This window comes from Puntigrus tetrazona, chromosome 15 (assembly GCF_018831695.1).
Source record: "Puntigrus tetrazona isolate hp1 chromosome 15, ASM1883169v1, whole genome shotgun sequence".
NCBI lineage: Eukaryota > Metazoa > Chordata > Actinopteri > Cypriniformes > Cyprinidae > Puntigrus > Puntigrus tetrazona.
The window spans coordinates 19,834,111-19,847,698 of NC_056713.1; the positions used below are offsets into that span (position 1 = coordinate 19,834,111).

Genomic DNA, 13,588 nt, shown 5'->3' on the forward strand with positions numbered 1-13,588 from the left:
TGTTCCTCCGAGAAACCCTTTTTTTGTTTTAACATATCCATATACTGTAAGAATTCCAATCCAACCAACCAAATACGATCCAACCCTTAAAATTAAATTTTGTGGTCATACAAGCAGATAAAATCAAGACTCTTTTTCTTATGAAATATCCTATATCACCAGAAAATAAGTCACACTGTGGAAGTAAAATGGCAGACATTGCTTCATGTTGCTTTTAGTGGTTCAGAGTGTTCTCCTGGTACCTGGTAAGTGTTATCGCCTCAGAGTGAAGGGCAAATTTCTTTTCATAGTGAAAGGACCAAGAGTATTACTTGACAGGAAAAAGACCCAATTGGCTATGAGCCGCATAGCTGTGTCCATGAACTGAGAATTGTGTGAGAAAATCTTTTCATTATGTACAGCATGCGCTTAATTTAATTATACTCTTGACTTGAGAATTCAAATACCAAGTCAACTACCTAAAATAAAAAATCACCATTAATGATTCATTATTAGGTGTAAACGCAATCAGTGTGAATTTAAGTCCCAATTGCAGGGTTCTTACAGTATACACTCATGGTCACGTGAGTCTCGAGGACCCGAGGGGAGGCTGGGTTCTTCGCTCGACACGTCAGCTGCCGTGCGTTGTCTGAACTTCGTGCCCTGATGCTGTAAAGAGAGAGCAGGGTTGACTTGCGTTAATGCGTTTCACACTGTGCCACTCTCTCATCCCTGATGTTGCCACAATTACCCACAAACCCACTGAGCTCATAACTTTACTCCATTTTCCAGCCTGGAGTGCTGCCAGCGTACACTTAACTGTACCTGGCCTCCAAGATTTGATTTGTCAGCAATACCTTATTCAAGAGTGCAGCAAAAGTGGAATGCAGAAGATTAAAAAAAAAAAAAAAAAAAACTTCACATGGATTTCAGGATTTGCTCATAGACTAAGCACTTATGAGGCTGCAAAATCTAGGTCAGTAAAGGTAATTATGCTGCATGTAAAGTAGTAAAAAAAAAAGACTTTAGTAAAGAAAACATGTGGTTTTAGAGTATATCACTACTGAAATGGCACACTACTACGGGAGACTCTACAGTTGAAGGAATCAATTCCATTTCGCAAATCTTCCCAACTTGTATGATCTTTTTTCTTTATAGAATAAAAGAAGACGTCAGGCAGAATGTCCAGGCTGCTCATTTGCATAAACTAAAAATGAATGGATACTTTCAATTCCAAAAAAGTGACACTTTAGGGCTATATTTCAAGACACATGACAGCTTTGCAAAAGGAAAATATGAAAATTCAGCTCATAACTCACTTAAAATCTTTCCCCTCTGGCCTAGCTATAAAGCAGTTTGCATTGCTTTCGCCTCCGCTGATCCCACTTTAACCGACTCCATTAAAGCATGCTATGTATTGGGTAATTGAGAATGAATAGGGGAAAGTTACGTGAGGGAAGGCAATGCCTCTGCCGTTATATAATTCAGTATGACTGTTTATGAGTGGCTATGATGGGCTTGTGCGATAAATTCTGCCTCTTATGTTCATGCATTTTCACAAAGCAGTGTGAATTAACAATATAATGGCATTAATAAGAAGACTAATAAAAAAAAGGAAGAACTGATACACTTATATCTCACCGCTTTGTCAAGTCAAAATCAAAATCAAACTGAAAACATGATCTTTTTGTGATCAATCATAATGTTTGTTCTATGTCCAGTGTTTACACAGCTCTGATGACTAATAATTAGAAAATAATACATTAATGTAAATATACAATATATGTTTTTTTTTTATTATCCTGGTAGTGTTTAATGGTAATGTAATGTTTCTTTAACCAAGAAAATGTGACCTTTACATATCACATAGTTTCTCACTTATAAATAATCTTTTATATATTAAAAAATGAATGCTGTCAAATAATTAATCACAATAAATCAATAAAAGTTTTATTTTTATATAATATATGTGTATTGTAAATATATAATACAAACACATGCATTTATATATTTAAGAAAAATATGCTGTTTATATATTAAATATATTTATACATAACATATTATCATATACATATAAATACTTGTACTTTTAAAATATATACTGCACGTGTGTGTATTTATATATACGCATAATCATAAATAAGATATATACACACACATAATAAATAAACAGTACACATATACTTTTATTTTGAAAGCGATTAATCGTTTGATAGCACTAAAAACAACATTCTGAATTGAAGACGATCATGAATGAGATTTGGGAGATGTGCTTACATTCTGCTATGTTTCATAGAAGAAATGAAACCATTCAGGTTTAGAATGATGTGAATTTCGGGGATAACTGTTCTTTAAAATACCGCTTGAAGTCACGTGTTGGTGAATTAAGATTTGAAAATTTTTCAAAAAGGCTAAAATCTTAACCACAATTTTTGTCTTTGCCTTTCTGTACACTATATAAAACATGGCCTTAGTTGTTTTAAAGAAGACGAACTGCGAAGGACACAGGATAAAACTTAAAGTGGTGACAAGAATTCAACGGCAAGGAACCTTCTGTATCTTTATTGTTTGCGCACAGACTTACACGACTTCAGCGTGAGTGTTCTGAAGTTTATCCTGTGAGCCTGACATTGTGAAAGAACTGGTTTCCGTCAGCTCCTCTCCATCTGAGCAAGAAAAAAAAAGAAGAAGAAGAAAAAAAGAAAACAACACAAAAGTTATAGAGTCAGTAGGCTGCCTCGGGGTGCTTCTTGCCAAGGGATGGCGTGACACAAACTTAGTAAATGAATCATGAAGCCTCTTGGTTTGAGTTTACAGCTACTGCTTTGAAAGCTCCCAGCGAGAGTTTTCATCTTTTATCGGCGTTGTGTATCTACAGTGTAATTCTCTCATAAGAGCCCAGCTTAATGGACGTAATAAAGAGCCTGGCTCTTAAGTGACGGAATACCTCTGAACATGGTGATTTCCGCAGGAGGTTTTGCATCAGGAGCGATGCAGGTCACCGTGTATTCGTCTCCCTCCACCCACGGCTCATCAGACTCCAGCTGGATGTACGGCTGTGAGGGCGGGACTTAGACAAGAGAGAGAGTGTGGAGAAGGTGAGGGGAGATTAACCGGCAGGGGATTGTCACAATATATTATTTTATTGCAAGCTGTGAACTCATTTGGTGTCTGGTTGAAGAGATATTTCAGAGCTTTAGAACACACACACGAGCAGACCCCGAGCACGCGCATATACGCTTGTGTTTCTGAGCTTCGGAGCGGGCTACTTGGGAGACAAAATTCACGAAACGGCCACACAAAGTAAGCTAAATTTGAGGGGTTTGGGCGCTATAGTGGAAAATGATTGGGGTCGGTACATTTAACACATTCCTTCATATGTGAAAAATAAGAACAAAATAACAATCCTTAAGCTGTGCATAAATTTCATAATAAAGCATGTATGGATAAATCAATTCTACAAGAGGCAGTAAACACACACATGCATACGTATAAAGTTACAAAAGACAAACATTTCAAATAAAAGGCATTCTCCCGCACTTTCTTCTAGCATCTTCAGCACAAAATTGCCATATTAGAAATATTTCTGATGCATAATGAAAAAATTACATTTCAAAGCAAATTAAAATTATAACATGGCTATTTTTATTTTTACCAATAATTTAACATTATATATGGGTTTTTGATCAAATAAATGCAGCTTTGGCGAGAATAAAACGCTCAAAAATATATATTTTGATTAATTAATAATAAATAATAATAAATTAAATAAATTATTGATAATAAATTAAAATACGTTTCTGAACAAATATTAATGTAACAATAATCGTAATAAGTCTAGTGAATTTATCAGCATCTCATGTAATAAATTCAAGAAATGTGTATATTTTACATCCAAATAAATAGGAGCATACATTTTACATTTATATTTATACATTATGCATATATACATTTATATATATATATATATATATATATATATATATATATATATATATATATATATATATATATATATATATATATATATATATATATATTTATTTATTTATTTTTTTTTTTTACAATAAATGTGTGTATGTGCATTTATACGTGTATTTTAATTTTTTTAATTTTTTTTGCAGATCTTCCAAATACTGAAAAACATGTATAAAAAAAAACCCATCTCAAATTCTCTTTAGGGGAAAACAAAACTAGTGATGCTTAGTATAGTTGACACTGCACATTATACCGGGACAGGAGAAATTTAATCAGTGAAAACATTACATATTTCATCGGTAAGGATAAAGTCAGAGTTTGGTTTACACCATGTCCTGACCAAAGCAATAAACACTACTTCATTAATGTTGAGCGCATTCACACTGACAGAGCTTTGCAGCAACAAAGCGACCAGAAGTCATTCATTTTCCATGAGGGCTGGCGATCTGAGACTGCATTAGCCAAAGAGACGAAGTGAAGCAAAGTTCAACTCAATGCAAATGCACAATGACACAATGCAGAGAACACCACTGGGAGCGCAGACACGTTCGGAGCGGTTTTTAGCATGTTGCTATGTGGCTGCTAAGGCATTATAGCCAAGTCAAGAGTCTACTTTCAAGTCTTTATTCTCAGATACGCTCTGCATATGGCTTTAGTCCATCTTTCAGTGTAAATCTAGCAGATTCAGACCCGTTTTATCATCTGCCAGAAAAACAATCCAAGTCTGAGGGCTTCCCACTTTGTGTTCCACTTTTTGAGTTGTCATTCATATCGGTATGTTCAGCTTATAGGCAACTATGTAAATACATATATTTTGCTTTCCTTAAATATATTAAGCAGCACAAGTGTTTGATAATAATAAGAAATATTTCTTAAGCAGCGAATCAGCATATCAGAATGATTTTTGAAAGATCATGCGACTCTGAAGTCTAGAGTAATAACGCTGATGATGAAAATTCAGCTTAGCATCACGGGAATATATTACATTTTAGATTGTATTTAAAAAATTGCAATAACATCTCACAATCTTGTGCTTTTTACTATTTTTTTTATGAGACAAACACAGCCTTGGTGAGCGTGATAGACTTTATTTTTGAGTAACGTTATTATTTGTTGGATAAATGCATGAATTAATAAATCATACAGGCTGTGTAAAATATGTATCCCGTGGCCCAGAATACTAAAAAACCTTTGCCATCTATCCTGTTTTTTTTTCCACTGTTTACTTTACAATTTATTATGACTATTTTTTCACTAGTGTTCGACCGATATATCTATCACCAAGGCCGATAAATGTTTCTGTTTGGCCGATATGTCCGAGGCGGGACTTTTATTTTGACGGCGCTGAGAAAGAAGTACTCACGTTCCCCCTTTTGTTCGCCACCGTCATTCACTTCTGTCTAATACGGATAAAAGCATATCTAATAATCAGAATGAACAGTTAAACAAAGAACTTAAAATGTTTGCAAAAAAAGTATTACAATGATTGCTTTGATTTTATTAATAATAGAAAAGCAAACTTGAAACTCGTGATTTCAAATGCCTCTGCCCACCGTCATATTCATGTTATTTTCACTGTGTGCTGTATGCAATATGAGTGTTACTTTGGCTTTATTTGAAAAAAACATAATTCCCAAAGCACAAAAACTACCCAGAACACCGAGTGCACAGTTTTTAACTGTATTTAATTAGTATTAAATATTTTTTTAGTTATTTGTGTATCTTGTACTACACGTTTATATTTGAATCCACTTTCAAATCATTTTAAATTTCTTAAGTATAAATTAAAATAAATAAAGTTATGTCGGGCTAATATCGGCTATCGTCACCCGTCTTTCCAAAATATCGGTATTTTAAATTTTTTGAAACATACCAAGATGTATAAGCTTCCCAGGTGCACTTCATAGTAATCGTTTAATATTTTGAAACGGATAGTAAAACAATACACTTTAACTGCGTTTCTATGGCTCTCTATATGCTATATGACAACTTAGGCCCATTTTCCCACAAGATCCAACTTCAGGCCACGCAAGCGGTTATTTAAGATCTTCGCGAAGGGCCTCGCTACGTTCCTCGGTTGCTTTCTTTCAGAGCTCTTTCTCTTTCCCGGGCCTCGGCACGACACCGCAGAAGCGCATCTTCTCATTATCAATTGAAACGCCCGTGTGAATCACAGACGGATGATGAAGCGCGGCCCCTGCGCTGTCGACAAGCCCGTGGAAACGCACTAAATGCTAATCTAGCATAGCGCTCTGCTTATAGGGAAAAAAGAGCAGCAGCAACAGTGCTGCAAATCACCTCCAGCAAAAGAGACGCGCGCGCGGCCGATCAAAGCGCTCCCTCTCACCTCTCCGCTGCGCAACTTTCCCCTGCATCGCTCGGGGCTACAGAGCTCTTCCCGCCACTTTTGACGAGAGAGAGTGAAAATCAGTTTTTGTGCTCTGTTCAAACGAATCGAACTCAAACGCGCCACTGTCCAGGTTTACCCTGGTAGCAGAGTTTACCCACTGTGAGCTCGATATTGGATGGAAAAGTGTGAAACGGGATCATTTTTGGTTGTACAATGTATAAGGAAAATCATAAAATCCTGCTTATGAGCTCAGGAAGCGCTTTAGCATTTAAAAACCTAGACGGTGCAAAACCAAAAAGCTGAACTATTAAAAGGGGAAGAACGCAAGTCTGATAGAACAGTTCAAATAGGGGCCTAAAGAAAGAACGTGGCATGTCATTACGCTCTTAACGTGCACAATAAAATCTGACAGCTTTAACAGCAAGCTCAGATGAAAATAGCATTATGATTAAACAATTAAAATTTCAATTAACTGTAAGATGTTTTATATTTACCTGATGCTTATTGTTGGAGAACGTATTGTTTCTGTTTCTCTATAAAGTACCATTCTAAAAATGAAATAAAGAATAAATCTAATAATAAAAACAAAAAAAAAATGCACATAAATGAAAAACAAAATCACTATTTACTGCAAATGCATATTATAAAATGGAGAAAAATATAATTATATATAATTAAAGACATTGATTTTTAAATATGTATATTTATAACTATATAAATTTAAAATATAAATTATACTAATACTTTCTACATACTTTCAAAATATTTACAAACACATTATATACTGAATATATATATATATATATATATATATATATATATATATATATATATATATATATATATATATATATATATTTATTTATTTATTTATTTATTTATTTATTTTTGATAAATAAATGAATATAAGAAAAAAACATTTTAAAGTCCCTTTAGGTCACAATCAAGTAAAATAATTTACAATGATAAGCAAGAACTAATGCTAGTTTTTGGCTTGGTGCTTGATATACAAAACAGCTGTTTCATCACAGTGATGTCACACTGTTTACCCGTCACATAACATTACTTCATAAAGTCAACAGTAAATAATATCATTTGCGGAAATCACTACTTTTCTGGTTTCCTTCAAAGCACAGCACATTCTGTGGAACATTGTCAAATCGCTGGATGACATTACCGTCACCTTTTTTTCTTAAAGGGGCAACGTTACATAACCAACGCAATATCAAATAAAACAAAACAAATAATCGGAAGAAATAGCTAGCGAGGACCGACACATGCAATGAGCCTCAGTGGTGTTGTTCAGGTTGCCAGTTGCTCCCTGGAGTTTGCAGGCACTAGGGGGCGTTATTGCTGTGTGCAGCTCGGCGGTGAGGAGCAAAGGGGCTTCGCTCCGAGACAGATGGGGCAAGGCTTGGGCTTCAAACTGATTTAAAGCAAGCAATTTAAAGGAGCTGTGTGGACACTGATGGCTGAGGAGAGCGCTGCAGAGGAGCCCGCTTAGATAATGAGATGCATTTGTTTTCTCGTCTCTTCTGCTCTCACTCTCTTTTTAACTGCTCACAATTTCCTCTCGCTGTCTCTCTTTCTCACCCTCACGCCATCGCCCCCTCGCTCTCTCGCTCTCTCTCATTCTCTGCAGATGAAGCCAGGCTCATCACTTGTTGTGCTAGAGAAGACATTGTTCAGGCACATAGATTTCCCAGTAAAGACTGATGGTGTGCTCACAACGCAGGCAAGCAGGTAGAGCGATTCTCTCCCTCTATCTCTCCTCTCTATGCGTGTCTTTCACTTCATCCCTCATTCTCGCTCACTCAACTTTTGGCTCAGTGCTCGATATATGGCGAAGCTAAAAAAGCCAAAATGTGCTTCCTACAACAACAACAACAGTAAAAAAAAAAAGAACGGCAGCAGCGATGCCAAGATAGGCTGTACAAACAAAGGTGTTTCATCACAGTGATGTCAAATTTACGATCTAATAGATCTCCTGTTTCTTGACCTAAACTACTGGTGCTAAAATAATTGCCCTGCTTAGTCACGTAGGAGACAGCGAAAGTGATCATGAAGAGATTAAACACAGTAAGACACTGCACTGATCATTTGAAGTATTAGCAGATCTCGAGTACCGCCAATTAGTGTTATCAACGTTTAATAAAATGATCATATAGCTATTATATTACAGTATACTGCAAATCTAATGCAAATAAAAATGATTTTAATGGGAAAAAAACTACAGAAAATTCTACAGTAAACAATTGTAAGTTCTCATACAATTCTACACGATAAAAAAAAAACGGTAATAGACATTTCAGACAAGGTTATGGTGAAATACTGCTTTCGGAAGTGAAACATAATGTGAAATTTACAGGGAAAAAACAAATCGATGTTCCCACAATGGGGTTGTATGTTAAATCTAATATTGTTAAAATATTGTTTATCGCATATTTCAGTTTAATGAGTCTCACCATGTTGGTGTTTGTTGGTGCGAATGACACTGTGCGCCTATATATCTTTTTATTTTGGGCTTTGGTTCAACGTGTGACTGGCACCTGCATTTGGCACCTGCATTTTACTACTGTATTTCAAACGCACCTTCAAAAGTAATTCAATAGGTTGGTATATTAACATTATATCTGTTAACAAAATTACGGTGTTTAATGGTTTAAGTTAAAACTGTAAAACCTAAAAAGCCGCTAAAAAAATTTATGGACCCCGCTGATAAAAAAATTCAGCAGAAGGAAGAAAATCCCAATGCAGATACATATAATATAAATAAATATAGAATAATTTTTTTAGGATGTTTTTTTAACCTTATTTAAAGTTAAAATAACTTTAAAGTTATATAAAGTTATATATAACTTATATATATATATATATATATATATATATATATATATATATATATATATATATATATATATATATATATATATATATCGTTACCATCAAATCACACATGGACCATATTTGGCCATATTAAAAGAGGTGTATGTTAAGTAAGATTAAAATGTATATAAACAATTCATATGCTAACTGAAACCTCACACGATAACATTTAATGCGATTTAATTTTAACCTAAAGGCAACCATTCAGATCACCCTAGCAATGCCCTAGCAACCGCCCACAATGCTCTCACAATTGTTTCGTATCAGCAGGCAACACCATCGAACGGGACTTGATTTTTGTCCATCGGGAAATGAATAGATCATTGGATCATTTGTTAGTTGCTGCAATCTAATGTGAGTGACAGCTTGAAGGAGAGATTACTGTCCCACATGTCACCAGAGAAGAAATGCCTTTGCACAGGTTTATTAAAGATTACGGAAAAAAGCACACAGATTACGATGCACATGGTTCACAATTTATTTACAATAAACACTGCAATATTCCATTAAAAATGATCAATTTTGATTTCATTGTGACTCATGGTGTTCATAATGAGAAAATGTTTTAAACGGAGTAGTTATTACTGACAACTTTAATCTAATTCATCTCGTTCAAGTCTGATGTCATAGATGTCCTGCTGTAACAACAAATTAAAATGACTAGGCCTCTCAGCCTGTTTTCAGAAACAACAAGGGGTGTGATGACTGGAACGAGGGGTCTCTAGGCCCCTGGTCATTTGAACACCCTCCAGTTACCTCATTCTTCCTCTTTTCCTTCCTGCTGCAGTCGAGCTGTGTGTGTGTTTGTGTGTGTGTGTGTGTGTGTGAGTTCAGCAGTCTGTTCTTTGTGACCAGAGAGAAAGGGATGATGAAAGAAGGTAAGGATGTGTGTGTGTGTGTGTGTGTGTGTGTGTGTCTAGGGGGGTTATGTCTGTGTTACTGGCAACATTGGGAGCCGGAGCATGACAGTCAATGGTTAGTCAGGCAAAGATTATGACTTTAGAAAAGCCCACCTGAGTCGCCCACCATACTTCCTGCGACCTCTCCTCTCGAGACCAAAGCACGCTCACATGCACAGAGCAAATAAAAACCCAGACATGCACAAGTACGCGTCCGCATGCACAAGAACAGAGATATGAACACACACGAGCGCTCAGGCGGGAAACATCGAGCTGTGAAATTTGATTCATTAGACAAATGCAGACGGATGGACAGATAAGGAAGATAAGAGGCTCATTAGCGCAGACAGAAGAACAAACCCCCTCAGTTCCTCTCTCTCACGTACTCATCAATAAACATATAAACATGCAAATGTTTTCCTCCGAACCGATTCGCACATGAAAATACCAAGTGAATGAAAAGATAGTCAAAAGGCAATCATTTTCTCACAGCTGCATTTTTTCAAGCTCTCTCGTGCACAAATAAACACATTTCCTGAAGAAATAAACAAAAACAGCTCCCTCCCACATGGACTTCTAGATCAGTCGCATTCATTTACACATTACATGTGTAAATGAATGTTGATGCAGTTTGGTTATCGAGATGAAGCTGTGACAACAGTGATGTTTACTTAAAGGTGCACTCAGTAATTGTTCCCTCATTAAAAAGATTCACACATAAAAAAATAAAAGAATACTTCAGGAAAATACTTTAGATTTGTGATGAGATGAGGGCTCTAGAAATATAAAAGCGATCTGATTTTACATGAATGGGGTTGGTCGAAATGGCAGACATTTTAAGATCACATGACCAGCCAAAAAACTGAATTTGGATTGAATTTGGGAAGCAAACATGATGTGAATTGCAATTCAAATAAAAATGCAAAAGACTTAATTAATTAACTGTAATTTTAACCAACTTTAGATAGACAGACAGACAAATCAAATGCAAATTGACTGGGCTGAAAAGATAGATACCAGATAGATAGATGATAGAGATAGAAAAGATAGATAGACAGACAGACAGACAGACAGATAGAAAAGACAGACAGACAGACAGACAGACAGACAGACAGACAGATAGATAGATAGATAGATAGATAGATAGATAGATAGATAGATAGATAGATAGATAGATAGATAGATAGATAGATAGATAGATAGATAGATAGATAGATAGATAGACAGAGACAGACAGACAGACAGACAGACAGATAGATAGATAGATAGATAGATAGATAGATAGATAGATAGATAGATAGATAGATAGAGAAAAGACAAACAGATAGATAGATAGATAGATAGATAGATAGATAGATAGATAGATAGATAGATAGATAGATAGATAGATAGATAGAAAAGACAGACAGACAGACAGACAGACAGATAGATAGATAGATAGATAGATAGATAGATAGATAGATAGATAGATATAGATAGATAGATAGATAGATAGATAGATAGATAGATAGATAGATAGATAGATAGATAGATAGATAGATAGATAGACAGACAGACAGACAGAGAGATAGATAGATAGATAGATAGATAGATAGATAGATAGATAGATAGATAGATAGATAGATAGATAGATAGATAGATAGATAGATAGATAGATAGGATAGACAGACAGACAGACAGACAGACAGATAGATAGATAGATAGATAGATAGATAGATAGATAGATAGATAGATAGATAGATAGATAGATAGAAAGAAAAGACAGAAGAGAAAAGAAAAGAAAAGAAAAGAAATAGAAATAGAAAAGAAAAGAAAAGAAAAGAAAAGAAAAACAGAATTCAAAAAAAAATAATAATAATAAAATAAAACTTCCTTGGAAAGACACACCACCCAACAATAAGACCAGGGTCAGTTGATGGCAGGTTCACTTTGAGCCAGAGAAACAACAATCTGAATAGAGATGAACTCTTATACAGCCAGGTATGTAGAGGCAGATGGAGATCCATTCATCTAAACCCAACTCTGCTTCAAAATGAAGACCATCTTTTCATATGGTCACGTGTATTTGTGTACGCAGGCGCACACACACACACACACACACACACACACACACACACACACACACACACACACACACACACACACATCAGAGCCTTGTTAGACCACATGAGCAAACAGAGTCTGTTAACAAGCTTTGACCAGACATGCCTCAAAAGGCCTGAATACACTCATCCACAAACACACACACACACACACACACACACACGGTTACGCTGGGCTCAGGTGTGAGCTTTGAAGCTAAGAGCCATTGAAGCAGTCCCATTTCTCCTCCTCTGCTCTCTCTCTTTCATTCCCTCTCTCATTTCATCTCATCTTCTCGTCTTCATACCACTGATCTTTCCACCTCTTCCTTCGCTCCGCACTTCTCCTCTCATCTCCTCCCATCTCGTTCCTGTCTGAAGAGTGCAGCAGGTGCATCTGAGGCAAGAGAGATAACAGCAATTTCTCCCTCTCTCAGTCTTTCCTGCTCTTATATTCTTCATTTTTAGCCCACCTCATATAACAATAAACACTCAACCGAACAAAAGTCGATTTATGCAGATCAGACTGACAACCGATAAACAAAACAGTGTCCGCACCGGTTACTGACCATAAAATAGAGACACGAGTCCTCCTAGAGACAGACAGACCCTGCAGACTCCAGTGTTCTCACACTCTCTGTAGCTTTTCCCAGAGCAAAAGCCCAGAATTCCTGCTGTTCACATTCAGTCAGGGTAACACAACAAATGAAGACACACTACGGGTACAAAAAAAAAAAAAAAAAAAAAAACATGACCTTGCATGACCTCACTAAGGGAATACAAATAAAATATATGCTAAATATTAATTATATTATATTATATTATATATACTCTTTAAATAACTCTAAATAACATTAGCTATTAAGTTATGTTTGTTTATTTACTTGAATAATAATAATGATGATGATCATAACAACAACACTATTAATATTAATAACAAATAATATTAGGTCTATTTAAAACTAGAATATTAAAAGGATAACTGTAGCAATTAAGTCGTGCTTATTTATTTATTTGATTTCCAGATATGATATGATATGATATGATATAAGATATTATTCTTTTTACAATATACATGTATGTGTACTGTGTATATTTATTATGTATAAATAAATAAATTTATTTTGGATGTGATTAATCGCGATTAATATTTTGACAATTATACATTGACAACTAATTATATAATAATAATAATAATAATAATAATAATAATAATATTAAGAAGAAATATTTTTAGGTCTACTTAAAACTTCTTAGCATTAAAATATTAAATGGCTAACTTTAGCTATGAAGTAATGTTTATTTGTATGTATTATTATGTATTTATTTAATATCAAGATATTATATTATATTCGCAGGTCCCATTTATTCATATTAATCGTAACAGCAGTCTGGCTACCACCTTTTCTCAAAGG

At 35.1% G+C, this 13,588-nt stretch overlaps 1 protein-coding gene across 4 annotated transcripts in view; it reads right to left on the reverse strand.

Annotated features, from left to right (window-relative positions):
- The window catches only part of nphs1 (NPHS1 adhesion molecule, nephrin), a 74,323-nt gene that overhangs the window by 36,273 nt on the left and 24,462 nt on the right, over positions 1-13,588 (reverse strand). For all 4 annotated transcript variants that reach the window (XM_043259971.1, XM_043259968.1, XM_043259970.1 and 1 more), the window contains exons 6-8: positions 2,927-3,049; positions 2,564-2,645; positions 545-648 (exon numbers count right to left, since the gene is read on the reverse strand). In XM_043259971.1, coding sequence (XP_043115906.1) covers positions 545-648; positions 2,564-2,645; positions 2,927-3,049 — 309 coding nt within the window. The remainder of the gene's footprint in view (positions 1-544; positions 649-2,563; positions 2,646-2,926; positions 3,050-13,588) is intronic.